The sequence below is a fragment of the Lepisma saccharinum genome, chromosome 26 (genome assembly GCF_977018435.1).
Source record: "Lepisma saccharinum chromosome 26, izLepSacc3.1, whole genome shotgun sequence".
Taxonomy (NCBI): domain Eukaryota; kingdom Metazoa; phylum Arthropoda; class Insecta; order Zygentoma; family Lepismatidae; genus Lepisma; species Lepisma saccharinum.
This window is the reverse complement of record NC_139254.1, coordinates 1,672,824-1,694,051: the sequence shown is the minus strand read 5'-3', so window position 1 is coordinate 1,694,051 and position 21,228 is coordinate 1,672,824. Positions and strand designations below refer to the sequence as shown.

Sequence of the window (21,228 nt, the reverse complement as noted above, 5' to 3'; positions counted from 1 at the left end):
CGAAGGGGTTGGTGTTGGCCATACCCTTCTCCCTTTAGGGCCCAGTATTCCTAAAAAGAAGAATGTCAATAACAGGAAAAGATTGCAAAATGATGAATGAGTACTAAAAGAAGTACACGTAATCCCCAACCCCATATGAAAATAAAAAAATATTTGATTTGACTACTAAGCGAGAGATTCTGGGTTCGAATCTCGGCTTAGCCATGGGTATTCTTTGAGTGTGTCCCTTCATCAATTATATTGTATCATCTTCCGATTAGCCAAAAGTGGCGGGAAAGCGAAGTAAAATATACCAAATCAAGCAATCAACGGTTGGTTGATTTGGTGTTTTAAGTCCACTTTATGCACAGAAACAAAACCGGTAACAAAACACACATTTTTGTAGTTTCTTCAATAATATTCATTTGGCTTCTTGAGTTCTGAGATACATTTTTCATTCCAAATTATTTCATTATTCACTGCAGAGTATAACACACAGGAACAAGAATGCGCGCTCATCACGGGTTCGAATCCTGGCCTGGATTGTTTATATGAGGTCCCTTCATCAATTTCATCATATCATCACTAATCCTCATTTTCGCGATAACCAAATGTGGCAGAAAAGCGAAGTAAAATAAACCAAACCAACAACAATATGAACGCGCGTTCTCTTGCCCAAATAAATACATACGTTAGAGGCTGAGAGATTAGTATATTTAAATGAAACACATCCCATATTATACATACACATTGTACAACGTATAAAAGGTTGTGCAAATACAGAGAACATAACTACTGCAGAAAATTTTACCCTGAGTTCTTTAGAGGATTTAAAAAGGAATCGAAGGAAAGCCAATCCCCTATCTGTCCTATAGGAGATAGACTGGTCGACCTGAAAGCACGGGCTTTCAACCATTGCAGCGGGGACGAGGGGGCAAGTTAGGTAGAGGCAGAAATCTTACCTTTTCCTTCGGGCGGTCGTTTCTACCTGGAACTGGTGAGGCGGAGGAAGAGCGAGCTAGGCCAGGTTTGCCCGCGGATCGCACCGAGGTACGAAAAGCGCGTGAAAAAAAAGTGTTGGATATGAACTGTGGCTTTAACAAGCCTATAAATATTATGATTTGATCTATCTCTGCTAGACTAGCTACTCCTCAGTGCACGTCACTGTGTCTGTGGTGGTGGGCCCTGAAATATGGACCGTGAAATGAATGACACTGTGAAATTGAACTTACGTGATTATAGTCATCACCTGCATGTTAAAATATAGTTTAATCCGTTGTACCAATGCACGGTGATATATGAAAATTCATTTGAGGCTTGTTAATTTCTCCAATGTGTATTTTGACTGCAATATCGAATAATGTTATGTTTCATTTAGGTGTATCTGGACGGGGCCAACATGAACGCCCAGGTGGGCTTGTGTCGCCCAGGGGATTATGGGTCTGACGTCAGCCACCTAAATCTTCACAAAACCTTCTGCATTCCACACGGAGGAGGTGGACCTGGTTCAGGTCCGATTGGAGTGTAAGTACAAAGTTTCTCTATTCCAGTAGTCATAAATACACATTTTTAAGTTTGAAAATAAAGTTTAGAAAATTCACAATTGGACTCTAGAGTTAAGAAATTACGTCACGCATTACGTTTACTTGAAACAATTGTAATTGTACACATGGCGATTAAACAGTTTTTTTATAAAATTTATTCAGCAAATCAAATTTTGTCCATTGCTTTTGAAACTAGAGTAAATTAAATTGTAAAAGTAAATGTTAATTTTGTAACTCTTTATCTGAAAAGGTAACAGAGTTCAACTTACTCGATTCAAAAAGCAATTGCTTTCTAACTGCGTTAGAAGTGATACGATACTTTGGCACAAAAAAGAAGTAAAATTGGTCATTTTATGTATTACAAAAATAGACATATGATGTCTATAATAAAGTAACTCCGGATTCATCCAAACATAATGTTGTTTCCAATTACTTCCCTGTTGAAAATACCATGTTAGTTATCATTATTTATTAAGGAATATAATTCAAAGTTCTATACATTTTCAGAAGGTTTGCTTTTCTATAATGTTTCAGTTAAATGTATTATATTTATAAAGAACACCAGCTTCCTATGTGATGTTTGTTTTATTTGTATATATATTTGTAAGCCTTTCAAAATTTGTTCGATATCTTGAAAGTGATATCACATTTTTTAGTAAGGTTAAGGATAGTAATGACAAGAAAATTTTGAAGATGTGGTTGTGAAATAAAATATTTGTTTACTCGTGTGTGTTTAATTATCTAAATTGAACACTCTATTTGTTTCAAATTTCACATTTTTTCGAAAATATATGGGCTGTCCTCGTTCCCCATGCACTGTCTGCATAATTGTAGTTTTCTTTCTAATAATTTGGTGATTCTTTGATTGCAGAAAAGAGCACCTGGCACCTTTCTTGCCCAGCCATCCAATCGTGGATCCTCTGGAGGTGATGGGCCACCAATCAAAATCGTTCGGCGTTGTTAGTGCGGCTCCATTCGGCTCGTCCGCCATTTTGCCCATTTCATGGGCTTACATCAAGGTACGGTGGGACAGGGGGAGCTCTCGGGCACGTGTCTAGAATTATATTTCGTAAGGAGTTCGGACCAAGTCTCTCACACATATAATAATATTAATATAATTTATAACTCATAGGTTAATAAGATTAATATCGTCATTATTAAATATGGAAATTAATCATTGTTATTATTACAACACGAACAGATAGAGAGATGATATGGGCCTACGAATAGAGATAAAAGAACAAGTATTTATTATCTAGATCACTACAATTTGTATGTCCTACCCAAGACGTTAACGTCAATTTTTTAAGGGGGTAAGAATTGAATGCCAAAAAGGTTGTTAGGTTCAGGTGACGTAAAGTCCCTGATAACTATTTTTATGCGTATTATTATTACTAACGGCACCTGTAAATTTGCGCAGGCACTGTCAACGCAAAGCTGTATGATTATGTAAGTTTTGCGTAAGTAAATCAACTTCATATTATACAACAGTAAACAAGCATTCTGCCTATTTAATTTTGGAATTATGTTTCTCCGGGGTCCAGGCCCCCTTGACCCCCTAAATACGCCCTAATACCTATAAGGGTCTTTCACTGAGGGAAAGATTGCTTCAAAAAGGGGGCACAAAATGAAGACAATGAGATACTTGAAATGCCATAAAAGAATATCGCTAATCGTCTGATTAAACGTGGTCTAAATGTTACATCTGATATTGTATATGCCTGGGCCTGAATATATCTTACAATAGTCAGACAGCTACCCCAACTTACAAGATGTGAGAGAGAAAGCGCTGTCACCCATGTCAAGAATAATAATTAGTATTAACTTTTCAACAGATGATGGGTCCACGTGGTTTACGACGGGCGACGCAGGTGGCCATCTTGAACGCGAACTACATGAGCAAGCGCCTGGAAGGCCACTACAGCACTCTGTACAAAGGCAAGGATGGCTTGGTGGCGCACGAGTTCATCCTGGACGTCAGGGAATTCAAGAAAACTGCAAACGTCGAGGCTGTGGACATTGCCAAGCGCCTCATGGACTACGGTGACTTTACAGCTCACTTATTTCTGCCACGAATGCTTCACGTATTTCTCCACTGGGTATTCCCTATTGGCCGATTTGCATGAAGTATTCCGGATAATTCTTTTGTCTTCACGTATTCGTTTGTATCCCCTCATGAAAGAAAATCACATCACATAATGTGTCAGTAAATAATTAACCGCACTTTAGCTGCAAATTTCGTTAGGTTGGTCACACTGCTTTCTGCGCGTTCATTATGGCCAGCTTAACGAAACTTACAGCTAAAGCGTGGCTAATTATTTACTGGTCCTGTCTTCTACATCCATCACTGCATCTGACGATGCTATTCTAGTTAAATTGAACTAGTAGAACGAATTCCATAAATAAACTCCAAGGGGGTCGTAATTTTTCAATAAGGCGAACATTAACCTATATTTTAATAAACCACATATGTTTAAGTGTGAAAATAGAGAAAACAATTCTTATACTTTACACTTTGAAAAAAATGAGTTAGGCACGGATCTAGAAATAATTTCGAGAGGGCAGTCCGAACCAAGTGTCTCAGGAATAATAATAATAATGTTTAAATTAAAACAATCAAATTATAATTATATTAAATTAAATAAATAATATTTAAATATGTAAATTAGTTACTATTTTATTATTATTATTGCATGTTTAAAGACAGTATAAGAATAGAGATATGACAGCACATATTCATTATCTAGCTTACCTGTACTTAAGATCGGCATAGTTTGTGAAAATAAAACAAGTGCCATGACAGAGAAATTGTCAAATAGATGAATTGAATATTTACTGAATGACAAAAACTTTCCAATAAGTTGAGAGGAAATTAACTCGATCGATTATACAACAAATGCTAAACAAGGATATTTTCATTATGTAATTTACTCAGAGGCGCCTCGTGAACGCATGCGTCAATTGTGGGGAAAAGGACAGCTTGCTCTGCGACGACATTCATGAGCATTTCTACATTCTAATTTCTTCATATAGGAGAAGTATTTATTTTACACGAGAGCGCTGAACTAAGCTTATATTACATTTCTTGGATCTGAAGTGCTGCATGCGTCAATTATGGGAAAAGAATTATTACTTTCTTTCACTTCAGATCCAAGAGTATAAGCTTAGTTGAGCGCTCTCGTGTAAAATAAATACTTCTCCTATATGAAGAAATTAGAATGTAGAAATGCTCATGAATGTCGTCGCAGAGCAAGCTGTCCTTTTTCCCACAATTGACGCATGCGCAGCATGCACCGCATGCGTTCACGAGACTCCTCTGAATTTACTACTTGCTAAATCTTTCGGGGGAGATCCAGACCGCCTAGCACCCCCTAAATACGTCCATTGCAATTACTCATTTAAAAAAAGTAACTGTTACTTGTAATAAGTAAGTTGTACTGTATAATTTCATTTACTGTTGTTTACTTTCAGGCTTCCACGCTCCGACCATGTCGTGGCCTGTAGCTGGGACTCTCATGATTGAGCCGACAGAATCAGAAGACAAAGTAGAGCTGGATCGGTTCTGCGATACTTTAATCTGTGAGTAGACTTAATGCCGTTAGGCTCTATATTGTGAGAGATATGCACGTTGCAAAGTGCAAAGAGGGGGTACGTATATATTTTTTAGCAGTAAGTCCTCAATTTGCCATGTTCTCCTAGCTTTGACGTTCTTTTTTTAAGGAATACTGGGTCAAAGAGGGCTATGACCCCCACTAACTCCCCTTGGGCACACTACTGCACGGAAAGCTTTTAAGCTTTGCCACCGGCAAGTGTAGCATTTGAATTATCCTTAAGTTGTGGACACCATTGTATGTATTTTAGTGAAGATCCTAATTTTCTGTTTACTTGCTTATTGTAGGCATCCGTGAGGAAATTAGAGCGATTGAAAATGGAACAATGGACAAGGCGGTCAACCCACTAAAGATGGCGCCACACACGCAAACCCAAGTGACGTCACCGGAATGGGACCGGCCTTATTCCCGACAGGAGGCAGCGTTTCCAGCAGTAAGTTTGCTGTTTCCTTTCAGTAACATATACTTCCTTTGAGAAAAGGAAACTGAATTTTGTCGATGTTGTGTGCTTTTCGAACTTTACTTTTACCGAGGCGAACAGTTCCTAGCAGTGACGGCGATTAGGGGCAGTTGCCCCCACTCCCCCCCGCCTTATGTCCTCTTAAGAGAGAAAGTAAACTGTCATTTCTCCCCTCCCACTTGTGGCACGCAATCGACACTACTGGTTCCTAGCCTAAATCTGTATTCACTGTCCTGAAAATTTTTCAATAAGGTCATATTTATGGAAAAGGGGATTATACAGAAAACAGGAAGATCAGGGACGGGTCAAGGTAAAATTTTTACCCGGGCGAGGGTAGATTTCTGGCATCTCCTGCCTTCCCTAACTTTCCACACTGGTCTTCCTACTTTCCACTTCCAGTAAAAATCTTGTTACAACCTTACAGTTTTAAATAAGAACACAATAGCTTGTATTTAAAGGTATAATTACAGAATACCGGGAGTATCTCAGATTGCTTTCAACTTTGGTATACTCACTAATTTTGACCTCAAAATCACGAATCTGCAGTTAAAAATTGGCGGTCACGTCTAGAAAATGCGAAATACCGTGCATACATTACCGCTATGATTGTCGATAATAATGGTCGCCATGTTTCATGATGGAACAAGTGAAGTTCGCTATCCGTTCCATGGAGCGTTACTTTACATGTGACAATATAGCGTCTTCAGCATAGGCGTAGCTAGAACTTTATATTTGGGTGTGCACAAAGAAAAAAAAACGAGGTCTTGTACCTTTTTAATAGCATATTTTGCAATACAATCACTTGGCTCTTTAACTGCACTGATCTTTGTAAAGGAATATAAATTCACTAAATGACAGTGTTGAAAATTTCTGAAAATATGTAGTAGAAAATCAAATTGCGTAGAAATTACACACACACAAAATGTTCATAAATGTTACAAACAAATACATCAAAATACACGTCATCTATAACAAGAGACGTCTGTCAAAAGGTACAATGTTCTTAAACTCATCAATAACTTCATTTACATCAATAGACGAAGCTTTTTCCTGTTCCACAAATAGCAAGAGCAGGGCTTCCAATCTATCCTGCTTCTGAGTTGCTCTTCATTTAGTTTTAACTTGGTTAAGCTTGGAGAAAGCTCTCTCTCTCACGTGCAGCTTGTGACAAGTAGTATAGAAGAAAAGCGCTGTAGTACAGAGTATAATGCAGTAAATATCTTCTTTCTCCAATGACATCAAAAAATCGAAAATCTATAGACACTCGTTTCATCAGCGACAATGCACACGTTTGTGCCAAGTAATGATATTTTCAACTTCTTACAAACCATTAGGGTGTGTCTAGGCACACCCGGCGCACCCCGTAGCTACGCCTATGGATGGAACAAGTGAAGTTTGCTATCCGTTCCATGGAGCGTTGCTTTACATGGGACAATATGGCGTCTTCATTAAATTTGGAAAACATACTTGCCGCACGAGCCATTCACGTAGGCCCACGAGCCATTCACGTAAGGTTAGGTTAGGTTAGGCAAGCATAGTTAAAATTCAGGGTATTCATAAACATAGTTTTTGAACGCTAATCATTGCAAAAATTTGTTGTTTCCTTCATAAATCACCGGTGTTTACTTCGTTCACAGACCCCCTTATTTCTACTTATTTCGAATTTTCTAGACGTGACCGCCAATTTTTAACTGCAGATTCTTGATTAGGACGCCAAAATTAGTGTGTGTGCCGAATTTGAAAGCAATCGGAGATACTCCCGGTATTCTGTAATTGCTCCTATTTAAATACTAAGTATTAATGCTAAAGAATAAGGTTATTCCAGTTATGAATTTATTTTTTAATACCTACATAATGATATGGAAATGACAGTAACCTCTTAGCTTATATAGGTACATGATTTTGGTGTTACATTATGCAGAAGTATTTTCCCCCTTGGAGAGATGGTAACAATGATTGAAGACGAGGTTAAGCTGTGCTAGAACCACTAACATTTTACTTCGCTGAATACTTCTTTTTGCGTGCGTATTAATTGAATGTGGCATTGAATTTATTGAGTGGTGATAACCACTTCTAAGTTTCTTTTCATCTACTATCATTTTTTGTACATTGACTTAATTTGTTTACATGTTTCTATTGTACTTTTCCTTTTACTAAATCTAAATACTTATCCTCCAAGAATTTGTTTATATTCTTTTACCTTGTGCTGCCATCTATGTTTCCTTTTCGAAACTGATATCTTTCCATCCCGTGTTGTTATTTCCAATCTGGTTTGAAACAACTCTTTTTGAAACAAATAGCTAAGTTTGTATAAATCAAAATTAAGATTTTTGCGCTACTCAAGGAGGACATACCGGTTTGGCGCCACCCCATAGGAAGTAAGAAAGAGAAGTAGAAAGAATGAAGGCGAGAGAAAAGTAAGGAAAAAACAAGATGCAATGGAAAGAAAGGTAGATAAATGTAGAAAGAGTTGGAAGAATGAGGAAGAGGAAGAGAAGAGAGAAAAATGCAATAGAGAAGAATGAAAAACAGCAAGAAAGAGAAGTAGAGTAACAAAGAGAAAAGGAAAGAAAGAAATACCTCTTGAGAGAAAGAAAAAGGGACATAGAGAACAAGAGAACGAGAGATAGAAAGAGTGAAGATAAGAAATTGAAGAAGAGAGAAACAGAAAAGATGCCGCACGAGGATAGAGAGAGTGGAAACAGAGGAAGAAAGAAAACGTGAGAGAATCTCGGCGATCATGACTGCCGAAAGAGAACCTGCCTGAAGTAAATTCTACTGGATAGATCCTAGACAATGGCTGCCAAGAGTAGTCATTGCAACAATGTGCGCGCATAGGGGCATAGTCACTATAAGATTGGACTACTGCAGCGATTTAGAAGAATTGAGGGAACCGGGCGAATACCCCCGATTAACGCCAAAACTTTATTTCTCATTACATATTTGTTTGTTTGAGTTTATTGTTTTTAAGCCTACTTTATGCACAGAAAGGCTAATAGGGACTGAACCTACAATTTAAAGTGGGACCCGCAGCACCGGGTGCGTGGCGTGCTTTTTTTTAAAAAAAAAAAACAAAAAAAAACATGGATGTAATTGACGACAAGAATTAATTGAAGTTACTGCTGCATAACATACGTAATAAGTATATTTCAAAATCGTGTATCAATTTAAGCTGTTTAAGAAATTTAACTGTTATTTTCATGCTATTATGTAGACATTAAACAAACACATACGTGCAATAAACGTGCTCTTTAACAGTAACACTCACTTTAAGAATAAGGCGCTATTTTTCGTCATAGAGACCGTAAATGTGTATGAAACATGGTTGTTTTCTTTGCAGGAAGGTGGAAAACAGGGGCGTATATTCCAGGCTAGCTAGGCTGTCTGCGAAGCCTGAAGCCTAGAAAGTAAAATACTGAAGAGAAATCTCTTACAAACTGTGTGAATTAAGCTGATTTGAAGAATAAGATAATGGCGATTCTGAAGTTGGCACCCTGAATTCTTGTGAGTTGGCACCCTGAATTCTTGTGAGTTGGCACCCTGAATTCTTGTGAGTTGGCACCCTGAATTCTTGGTAGTTGGCACCCTGAATTCTTGGTAGTTGGCACCCTGAATTCATGGTAGTTGGCAACCTGCATTCTTGGGAGGTGGCAACCTGCATTCTTGGGAGTTGGCAACCTGCATTCTTGGGAGTTGGCAACTTGCATTCTTGGGAGTTGGCAACTTGCATTCTTGGGAGTAGTGTATATGTATCGTTTCAACGCAACACTTGGTACGAGCTCTTTTTTAGCCTCTTTTTTTTTATCAAGAATATCAGTTTTTGACAATTTTTTGTCGATGTTTTAGCGGTTAGCGATGTTTTTAGTAAAATTCCCTTTTTTTCCCTTTTTTCCCACCTCACACTTGGTACGAATGCCACGATCTTACGTGATATAACTTAACCTATCCTTTTTTATTACGTGCTAAACTACACGAGAGCCTCTACTAGTAGTGCAGGTGCACCGGTTGAAGGACATTAAGTGAGGATAAAAAACCCTCAAAAACTCACTTTCTCTCCACGTTCTGCGACTCGTTTATTGCGCTGACGATGTTTCTCAGCGAAGAAAACAGCACCAAAACATGAAAAACTCACTTTAATTCACTGAAGTGAGCCACAGTGTTGCAAAACCTACGAAAATTTCATCAAAATCTCAAAAACTCACTTTCTCTCCACGTTCCGTGCCTGACGAAGGTTTGGTATGGTACGTTCTGGAACCATTCTTTTGATCTACTTTTTTTTATTTTACGATGTTTTACGGGCTAATCTAACCTACAATGAGAGAAAAGTGGACAGAAAAAAAAAGCTCTGGCATCACTTTTTTAAGCTCCTCCTGAAAATTTTTGCTCTTATGCTAACTCGTCCTTTGACCTACACACACTTTTGAAATGATTTACGACATTTTTTCTTATAAGTCTGCTGTCTCCTCCTACTGTAAGGTCCCTCAGTGTAATCTACTACGACCTTGTGTGTGCTCTCAGCGTAATCTGCCACGATGTTTTTTGTTTTTTTTAAAAAAAAACTCATGTGTGATCTTCTGCGGTGTGTGTGAGATAATCAAAATTATTTTTGTTAAGGCCCCATCAAAAAAAAAAGAGAATAAAATATATATCCTGCCAGAGAGAGATGGTGGGGGGGGGGGTGCGTGGTGCCCAACAAACCACTTCTAAAATGGTCATGGCTATCAAAGCCAATGCGCGCCTTTTTGTATAGAGTTTCATGAGTTATTATTTTTTTTTTTTAATTTGCGCACCGAACTAACTTACATTGTATTTTATATAACCTTGTTGATTTTTTTTAGTATGTGGCAATTATTTTTTTTACGAATTATTTTTTAAAACTGTTCCGTCACCCTCTCGTTCTTCACGTCGTGGACGAAGGACTTCTCTGCAATGAGGATGACGCTGCATAGAGTATCGGCAGGCAAGGCTTCGTGGAACTCGCAGACGACCTTGATGTTGGTGCGATCGTTGACCACGACCTGCTTCCTTTTTGTGGTATTGATGACGAACATCGGCCTGCGGATTTTGAATTCGCTGGGCGTGTAGTACATGTCCACGCTTCCCTCGGTCACGCGCTTGTAAGCCGTGTAAGCTTCGTAAAGTTTGAGGTAATCATCTTTGGTCATGTCGAGGTTGTAATTCTCGCGCGGGAAGACTTCGTTCCTGCCATTCTTGAGATAAACGTTCTTGATCTTGCAGTCGTCGAATTTGCTGGAATCTTTTTCCTGATTCTTATCGCGCCCGGTCTGAAAGAGCACTACGACGAAATCTGGCATGTCGAACTGTATGTTGTTGAATTGAGTCGTCACGTCGAATTCCATGTGACTTCCCGACGCCAACTTCTGCACGCACTGGTAACCGTGAAAGTGAATCGGCACCTGTGGACTTTTCAAGATCTCCGCTTTGTACTTGAGGGCGTAGTTCGTTTCGTATTCCACGATCGGCATTCTCAATTCCATGCTCCGGATGACGCACTTGGCTGCTTCGGGTAAAGTGTTGGCTATCGGCGTGCCGTCTGCGTTCAAGTTGGTGTATCGCATCAGTGCGTCGTTGTCGTTGGCCGCTCTGCGAAAAGTGACGCGCAATCCTCCCTTCCACATGATCTCCTTGTAGTCGGAGAAGAATCCCGGAAGCAGACGCATGGGAAAGAGCACCGTGTGACTTCTAGTCGATATTTTGGTCCCCGCTTCGAACCCCCCCGCTTGATAGTATGCTGCGTCCGTTTTAGATAATTTCAATGTTCCCACTGCCGTCGACGTGATGCCTGGATAATCGATTCTGTCTATGACGGTGTTGTGTTTCCTCACCTCCACCTGCGAGAACAGGTGAGGCACGAAGTTGTCCACGAGTATCAAATTTGCATTGGGCGGAAATGCTTCTCCGCTTTCCATCTTCACCACGTCGAATTGAAAGTAGAGGTCAGCTCTGTGAGGATGAACGAACCCGTCGCCTACGTCCACGTCGTATTCGATCTCCCTGTTCGCTTCGTTGAGATTGGCGAACGTGCGACGGTTGGGAGGAAAAGATTGCAACTCGTAACTTTCGATTTGTTCCATTTTTTCACTATGTATGGTTATTTATTATACGTTGATCTCCACGACGGCAGTGGTCGTTGCACCTGCGAAATCCACCACCTCTCCTTTCTCGTTCGTCACCACCAACTCTATGTCGTCTATGCGGTTGCGACATACTGGAAAATAGATCGGCGAAGAGGGTGTGTAGATGATCGGTTCCATGAATTCGGAACTGGGTTTGAAAGTGGCTATGATTCCCGTCTGCTTGTGACTTCCCAGTAACCCCCCGTCCGAAGATTTCGTGATCATGCCTTCCGCCACGTTGCAGTGTACGTTCAGAGTCTCGATGGCCAAGAATTTAGGAATGTTGGTTGCCGTGTGCTTGATGCCAGCTTCGAGTTTCGTGTCGTTCTCGAAACCTAAAAGTTCTCCCATGGTGCCCAGGTCCACGGTCTCCGTCGCCGACACGATTTCCACTCTGTGCGTGACCGAATTTTGAGAAAGGTACGTGCCTTTGGGTAATTGAGCTTGCAAAGTAGAAAGGTTGTATTGATCTGGCGTGACGACGATGTGTTCGCTTCCGACGCTAATTTTGTTGTTGTGCTGCGTGACGTTAGGTATGAGGTACATGCTGTAGAATGCACGCAGAGCTACGGATTTAGGATAGACGATGTCGTCGTGCAGCGCGAGTTTCAAGATCGAAGATTCGCTCGTGAGATGGAACACGCCCATCGTCGTGATGCTTTAGATTCCACAATGCTTTCTGGAAATCTTCGACCGTAGGCTTATTTATTTTAGAGAGAAACGCGAGCATGGAGAGGCAGAGATGACCGCAGTTCTCGTCTCCGAAATTTTGAATGCGTTCGTCGTTGTAGTATATAGAGGTTTTGTTCGTTTTCAGATAATGAACTAAATTTGTAGGTGGAACGCCTCCGAAAGAATCGAAAACGAATGCTTTATCATTCTTGTGGTAACATATCCAATGCGTGCCTGGATTTTCTTGACTGTCCAAGTTGACTACTCCGCATTCTCTATTTTTAACGGTTGAAGGTAACGAGTCGGACATGAAAACGCCTCTGAAGTGTTTGATTCGTAATGGTTTGATCAGAGATTCAATGTCTCGGTTGGTGAGTGCTGCTGTTTCTTTTTTTTAAACTTTTTCATCACGCCCTTCCCCCTTTCTTCTCCATGGCCAGGTTGTGACGTTTCTGTTCTTCCAATTCGGCCTTGTTCTTCTTCGAGTCGATGACGGTTTTCGCGATGGCGGCGCTTCCGCCGGCCAAACTTCCAACGGCCCCCAATGCTGCCAGGATGGCCGGAATGCTGAATATGAAACCTCCGATCTTTTGCTGTTTCCGCGAACGCTGCAAGCGTCTCAATTGAGGTGTGCTGAGAAGTAATTTCATTCCGTGTCCTTTCGACAAGCAAGAACGTTTCTTCTCGCGTTGTTTCTTGGTGAGTAACCCATCGAGGGCACCTAGATTTTTCAGATTGGAGTATGGTATCTGGTACACGACACCCTTGGGCTTCATGTTGATGCTCTATATATATATATTTTTTTCACGGTATGTTATTTATATATATAAATGTTCTGAGATTTTTTTTTGTTTCGTGTAATTTTTTTTTTCAAGGTATGTGTTATTTATATCGTCTCACTCAAAACAACTGTGGCGATGTGTTATTTATATATATGTATTCTGGGAAAGAAAAAAGTTTTTGCTTCGCCTAATGCTATCATGTGGTTTACAAGATCGACAGTTTCAATGTTCGACGCGTACCAGTCTTCGGTAAATCTTCTTCTCCCCTGCCTCCACTCGTGCAGCTCGTCTAACCTATCGTCAATTTTTTTGTTTGCGGCTCGAAAGAGAGTCTCTGGGGATCGGAACATTTTTTTCATTCCGCTTATTTCTCGGAGGTGATCCATGAAAATCATTTTGCACGGTGAACGAAATTCTGGCGTTACTTTACACAAGTCTATGAGTTTAGTTACATCCCCGTCGAACGTGAACGTAAATATTTTGTGCAACACTTCGGGAGGAAGTTGAGTTATACAAGTTGTCATTTTTTTCATGGTATGTTATTTATATATATATATATATTCCGGGGGTTGGGGTGTCCGTGATTAAACAAATTCTATTACGTGCTTTGTTTTCTTGCCAAGAAGTTCCTTTGTACCCTTGTACACGATTCGAGTTTTGTTCTCGATTAAAATAGATAGCTTCTCGTCGGATAACATGTTAGCGTATCGATCTGGTAAAAATAGACTGTATTGTGCGTTGAGCAACAGACGCACCTTGGGACCATACTGGGTAGAAACGATTGAACCGGAAGTTATCGTGTAAGGTTTGTCGACTTCCAATTCCTGAATTTTTACATATTCGACTGATAAATTTAGCATTTGTTTCAATGCTTGGAGATCACTCATTTTTTTTTCACTCATATCGAAGAGAAAAATTTTCAGTGTGTGTGTTAGAGAAATTTAATTTTTTTTCACAATGTGTGTTATTTATATATACCGAAGATTATTTTTTTTTCACGATGTGTGTTATTTATATATACTTTTTTTTCACGAGATTTTTTTTGAATCGAAGATTTTTTTTTAACAGAGGAAGAAAGTCCGTGCTTCGGAAAACGCGATGATGTGCGTGATGATATCTTCCGTCTCTTGTTTCGACTTACGCCAATCATCCGTGTATCGTCTTCTCCCCTGCCTCGCCTCGTGCAGTTCGTCCATTCTCTTGTTTAATTTTTCCCCTGCAGCCGAAAGAAGAGTGTCGAGATCACCGCACCTCATGCCACTGATCTCCCGAAGACGGTCCTTGACAGCCATTTCACAAGGGATGCGAAAATACGGCGTTGATCTCGCTATGATTAAAAGTTTATTAACATCTCCGTTTACTACCTGTTTGAAAATTTTACACAGCAGTTCGTGCGGCAAATTAGTTATACGAGCCATGTTTTTTTTTACTGTATGTTATTTATTTACACACCCCACCCAAATTTTTGTTTCGTGTTCATGGCGATGGTGGTGCCCAGTGCTGCAACTCTTTCACCCAGCGAAGCGTCTCTGCTGACGAACCTTTCGAAAGCTGCGTGCTCTAACTTTCTGTCTGCTTCGTGACGTGCGTCCAGATCCGTCTGCGTGTTGTTGTAAGCGATGTCGTGATCTTTGCATGCGGCGTCCAACGGATTCACACCCTTGTCTCCTCTCTCCAATCTTTTCTCGAGTTTGGTACCCGGTCCGCAGTACTGGTAGCCGGGTAAATGCATCTCGAAAGGTAACTTGTTGATGATGTCGTTCACGAGTCCCTTTCCTTCGGCCACGTTCCAGAATCTCGGAGGCAGCGTGTTGATGATTTTGATGAGGTAGCCTATGCCCTTGTCGTCGTTCACGATGAAGTTGGAAAGTTTCGTGCTGATCATGTCCACGATGCCAACCTTCTCGTTGTAGAAATTACGATTGCCTGCATTCTCCTCTCCTGCAATAACCAACAACCTGTCTATGAGCTTGCGCACGTCGTCCACCCAAACGAATTCTTTGGGTAACGTGTTGTAGAGTTTGACGCCGCTGCCTGTTTTGACCTGGTTCCATATCGGTTTGATGAGATTCCTGTACTTCTCACCGCTGCTCGATTTCACCCTATTCAGCGAGGCGTCGTTGTTTTGGTACAAGGCATCCGTCATGATCAAAATTTCCTTGTAACTCTGGTAATCTTCGTCGGTGTAATCTTTCGGCTCCTTTTTGGCAACGAGTTCCCACAGTCCCACCGTACCCGGATACCTGGTCCAACTATCCTTATCGCCTAAATTAACTTTAATGTCGTTGCCTTCGAAGGTCACCTTCGATTTCCCAATCTTCCACACCACACCACCGCCTTCGTTGCTCTCCATGCTCGGATACAATCCGAACACTTCGTCCTTGTCGAACTTCCCCGTGCTCAGGTAGTCTCGTGCCAAAGGTCCCAACTCGATTTTATCCGACGACGTGCTACCTATGGCTCGACGTCGTGCCGGTACGTCCTTCAGTTCGAACGGAGTCGAAGGAATGCTCGAAATGGGCGTGGGTACGGCGTAACTTTTAGCTGCGAGCGGTACGAGTTCGTTGATCAAATTTTTATTTTGTTCCGTGACACTTTTAATTTCTTTACCTAGACCGCTGATGGCGTCGATCACAGGTTTATCTTGACGTTTCTTCTCTTCGTAGGATCCGCGATTCTCGGATTTCCAACCTTTGAAGCGTTTCACGAGGTAATCGCGAAGCTTGAGATTGTCCTCTTCTTGAAATTGACGTTTTGACATTTTTCTATATACGTTGAAACGTTTTTGAAACGTCGAATTCTCAGCCTATACGTTCGGTTCTCCTAGTTTTCTTGCTGTCACCTGCTTGAGACTATCCACTTTTCTAACACTCACTTTTTGTTGTAATGGTTATTTATATATGCTTGTCAGACGTTTGAAAAAAAAAGAACGTTTTTCAAATTTTATTTTTTTAGATTCTCACGACCTTTTGATTTTTTTTTTTGGGATTTTCTTCTTGTTGCAAATCTGAAATTTTCCTCTTGTTAGCCTTTGAGACGTCTAGATAAACGTTTATTTTATTCCTATATTTTCCATGGTTTGCCTTTCGAGTCATGTCGATGGTCACGAATCCGAAATCGTCACTGTTCCAACAGTGGGAGCAGCGTTCCGAAAATAGATTGTAATTCATGTCAGCCCCTACGTAATCATCGTGTGCGTGTTTTAAATTGGTGTGGTCTTGTCGAAACAAGCAAATGAAATTAGCGTTGTCGCGTAGCAGTTGTTTCGGAACCTTGGAAAAAGTTTGTGCCAGGTAGAAACAATCTAATCCTTTGTGACGTCCTCGAGTGAAAAAATTACGAATCTCCTTTTGATTTTCCAAGATCATGTCGTCGAACACCACAACGGAATTCTCGAGACAATCGTCCAGTGGAATGATTTCAGATGCGAAAGTTGCAATGCCCAGTCCCTCGTACAGTTTCATAAGTTGCTGGTATTTCGGTTGTTCGAGACTTTTCGAAAATACGTAGAGGTGTCTGTTTTCCCAGTCTAACCAATTGGGTGCGAGGATAAAATTATCAATGAGCAGTGTCGTCTTTCCGCACCCCGAAGGTCCTACGATCAGACATCGTATGCTGTCGGGGAGCAATTCTCCGTTCCTTTTCTTCGTTTGACTTTCCGAATCAGGTAGACGTTTCACGACATTCCACGCACTCATAGAATCACTTCGTTTGAATCGATTCAACTCGTGTCCGGAAGTCCCAGCCATTTCACCAAAAGTTTGTCGCTTCTCTTACGCAAAACTTTTTCGATAAGGTACGTGTCGGGGTATTTAGTTTTAGAGAGTTCCTCCTCGTAGAAGCGCCCCAATAAAATTTAACCGCCACTGTCCTTTATTATATACGTGTGACGGTTCCCGGGTAGAACTCGAACCACGGTAAAAAGTTCCGTGCTCCAGTTTCGTGTGAAACCCCTGTCGAACGTTCGCTTCAATTTACTGACCCTCACCTGCTCTCCAATTTTGTATTTAGGTTTTTTGTCGTGGGCGTGTACTTTGGACAGTAAACGCTGGAAATTAATCGCTGCTCGTCAGACTTGGTAACGTCAGCTGGCTTCATGCCTATCGTTCTGTGTACCGTATCATTATAGGTGTCGACGAGTTCCGGCAGGATGTCGACCCATTTGTAATTTCCCCGAAGCGTGAATGGTTTCCACATGTGTGTTTTCAGAGTGCGATTGAATCTTTCCACGATGCTGGCTTTGATGTGACTGAAGGTCGAATAATGTCGAATGTCATGTTTTTGAATAAACTTTTGGAATACGGCGTTGTAAAATTCTTTACCGTTGTCTGTTTGCAAAAACCGTGGTCGTCTGTCGCTTTCGCGAAAAATTAATTTGAATGCTTCCGTGACGCATGTTCCCGTTTTGGCTTTTAAAGGTAGAGCCCATGCGAATTTCGAAAACGTGTCTATGACGGTGAGGAGGTACTTGTTGCCCTTGTTCAATTTATGTACGTTTTCCAAATTGCCGCTGCTCATCTCCACGAGGTCACTTTGCCAGAGGTCATCGATGCCCTTGGTTACCACCGCCAAACGTTCGTAGTTGCGGCGTGCAGGTTTATGCAATTCTTGGACGATGGCTTGCCTAGACATTTTTTTTTTTTAGAGATTACGTTTGAAGAGAAGCACCAGCGTGATGGGATTCAAGGAGGGTGGTACCTCGCTCGTGTTTTGAACGATCAGCTTATCGCCGGCACTCACGTCGAAAACGGTAAGATCTTCGTCTTCGTGTATTTCATATACGTTGCGCGTTTCGTTCCAACGTGCCAGAGGAATGTTTCCTGCTTTCTGGACACCACGATTCGATATCAAAGTCATGGTGGGGACGCTAGCTTTTCTGCCGTGAGACCAGTACGAAAATTCGTTTATCTGAATCGTGCCATCGAGGAGAAACTTGTAGTACGGATGATAAGGATGCAACATGTACAGTTTGTTACCTTCGACGAACGTGGAGATTCTCTGTTGATTGGGTACGCTGTTGATTTCGATGGCTTGCAGAGAATGCAGTTTAGCGAATTTAGTATCGACGCTAACGAGGTTGCTGTGAAGCTGTCCCAGTGTATTTTGTACGGGCAACAAATGTTCGACTATGGTATCCGTTACTGTAGAAAACGACGGTTTGATTTTCACTTCCACGTTCAACTGCTTGTAGTTTTCGTTGAGTTCTTGCAACTTGGCACCGAAAGAGGCCAGCGTCGATTCCTGCGTGGATTCCAGCACTCCAACTTGATCTCTGATGTTGACGACAATACTCTGAAGGTTCTCGACTTGATTAAATTTCGAGCTCTTCTCGGTAAGATCGTTCACGATGCTTCGCATCTCGGTAAACTGCGCGTGAAGGTCGGCGACGCTCTGCGAAGTGGGCAGCGTCGACACCAGCGAACTGATTTCGTCTCGAATCTGTTCCACGTTTGCCGTTTCCGTTTCTAGTCGTTTCAGCATACGTGATATGTTCCTTTTCAAAACGTGTAATTCTTTGGAGGTGGGGAGATTGGACACCCTACTCTCGAGATCGCTCAATGAACTTTTGACGTCGCTCGTTCGGATAGTGCCGTCACCGCCGTTTTCAATTTTTCCAAATCTTCGCTCGAAGGTACGCTCGTCCGTAACGATTCCAAGTCAGCCTGTATGTTGTCCAGTACGTGATGAAAATGAGCAAGGTTCGTTTCGACGTTCAAATTTTCCAAATATTGGATCTTCTGCTGAACCGTGCTTAACGTGTCTTGAATGCTCGTCAACGCGCTCGCTTCAGCGTGAATATTTTTAATTTCTTCGTTGATCAACTCCAGAGACGCCTGAAGCGTAGCGATGGTGGTTTGAATGTGTTCGAAATCTTGATAAGCCTCCAATTGAATTTTTATGTTCGCGACGCTTTTACCGATGACCTGCAGTTCGTCTGACGATGGTAGGTTCGTCATGGTATCTTCCAAAGTCTGTAACTTGGATTTAATTTCTTCCAACGTGCCGGTGAATTCTTCTTGTAATTTGGAAACGACGACATGCAAGCGTTCTGCGTCGATATCGTTCACGACGGTTTGAAGTTCAGAGAAATTCTTTTCGATTGCGGAAGTTCGTTCTTCGATTTCGAGTTTCAATTTTTCCAAATCTTCATTTTTCGATTGAAATTGCTGTAATTTGGCCAAATCATTTTGAAGCGAATCCACGCTCAACTGTATATTTTGAACGTTGTCGTAAGAAGGTACGTCGACATAATTTTTTATGAGCGTTTTCAGTTCGGAATCGATTTTCAGAATGGGGTCGAGACATTGCGTTTGGAGCGTAGCGATCTCCGACTCTAAACTTTTGTTTAAGGTCTCCTGCAAAGCGATCAAATCGCTCCTCAACTTTTTAATTCGAACGTCCAACATGAGAATCTCTTCTGCGTGGTCTACACGCTTGGTGTTGCCGAAAATGTCGTTAGGCATTTTTGGTTAACGGTTATTTATGATAGGATAGACGATTCGTAATTCTACGAAGAGAGGAACGAGTTTGTCGTAATCTCCTAGGAGTTCCACGTAAAGACAATCTCCTGCGGAAACATCGTACGCCATGTTAGAAACCACCTTGTCGTGCTTCATTCGAAAAATGTTCTTGCCGGTAGAAATTTTAATATTTCGTCCTTCGTTGTCCGGATTCACGGTGATGCGAAGTTTCCCGTCGATCGGAATTTCGTAGAAATGTAAATTGTTGTTGAAGACGTAAAAAGTTTTGCCGACGTCCTCATCGAATTTTGTCCAAATGCTGTTGAGGTGAATGATCAGTAGACCGTTGAGTTTAGTTAACACGGAAGGTAGATCTGTCGTCGTGCGGTGTACAGTCTCCATGTTTGTTTGCTTTCGGAAACCAAAGAGATTCATTGTCCTTGCTATTTATTTTATTGTGTATGTGAGACAGTTTAAGTTTATTTTTTTTTTCATTTGCATTGCCTACAATTTTTACTAATTTCTAAACGATAGTGCCCCCAAGGCAACGTGTGGATTCCACAAGACAAAATGCATCTTTTATCGTCATGCGGATCTAATGCTACTTTCCTAACTTTGTTGTAATCACGTGGTCGACGCTCTGGATTCTTTGTTCTATACTTAGTATCGTCGATTGTGAGTAAAGGCAATCGATGTAATCGTGGAAGGTGAGTTTGTTCTCCACCGTATTCTTGCCCACACCTTTTGCTTTCTTCGTGACGCTACTCTCTGTTCTCATGGCATACATCTTTGAACGCAAACCCGCGAACTCGACGATAATATCACCGTTACATTCATCTTTCAGTTTACCTAGGACTTTTTTGTTGAGGGAAGGAATTCCAAATCTGTTGGGTTGAGGATACGCAGAAGTATCGAAATACTCGAGCATGGAAGGATTTTTTATGTCTTCGTATAGGTTAGGTGTTTGTATGCTGTAAATGAAGCTGTCGGTGTCCGTGTACAAAAGTGACATTTTATCATTGTAGAAGGGTTTCATCACGTCGTAATGAAATTCGAACATGTAAAGTTTCGACAAATCGAGAACCGTTGCGCCAACGTAAATTGGTTTTCTGAATTTCATCAATTTTATATCTAGATTGAAAAGTGCCAAATTCTCGTTGTAAATTTTTCTCGACTTGAATCTAGGATCGGACACCCACTTCATGCATTTATTCTTATCCGAAACCAATTTCACGTCTACGTGATTCCGCACGTTTTCCATCGTCTTGCCGTACACCGCGTTATTCATCAATTTAAAAAAATCTTTGTCTAAATCGGAAGTGGCAACCGTCCTATGTTGCGTGTTTGTTTCAATGTACGGTTTGAGCCACTCGGAATGTTTAAACCTGAGGACTCTTCTAACATTCGCTACCTTAGCACCCTTCCCGATCAAGAATCGGAGATTCGAGTAATGAACAACGTATCTCTTTTTGCCCTCTAGAGTCAACAAAAGCTTGCATTGATTAGAATGAGGCGAAGATTTGAACTCGGATGCCGGTGGTAAATCGCTGAACAGATCGTGTAAATGGTCGGGGAATTCGAT

At 41.2% G+C, this 21,228-nt stretch overlaps 1 protein-coding gene across 1 annotated transcript in view; it reads left to right on the top strand.

Moving 5' to 3' along the window:
- LOC145979463 (glycine dehydrogenase (decarboxylating), mitochondrial) overlaps positions 1-21,228 on the top strand; it is a 70,293-nt gene that overhangs the window by 42,606 nt on the left and 6,459 nt on the right. Inside the window, 5 exon segments of the mRNA XM_083112369.1 lie at positions 1,358-1,503; positions 2,395-2,542; positions 3,359-3,566; positions 4,995-5,102; positions 5,422-5,567. Coding sequence (XP_082968495.1) covers positions 1,358-1,503; positions 2,395-2,542; positions 3,359-3,566; positions 4,995-5,102; positions 5,422-5,567 — 756 coding nt within the window.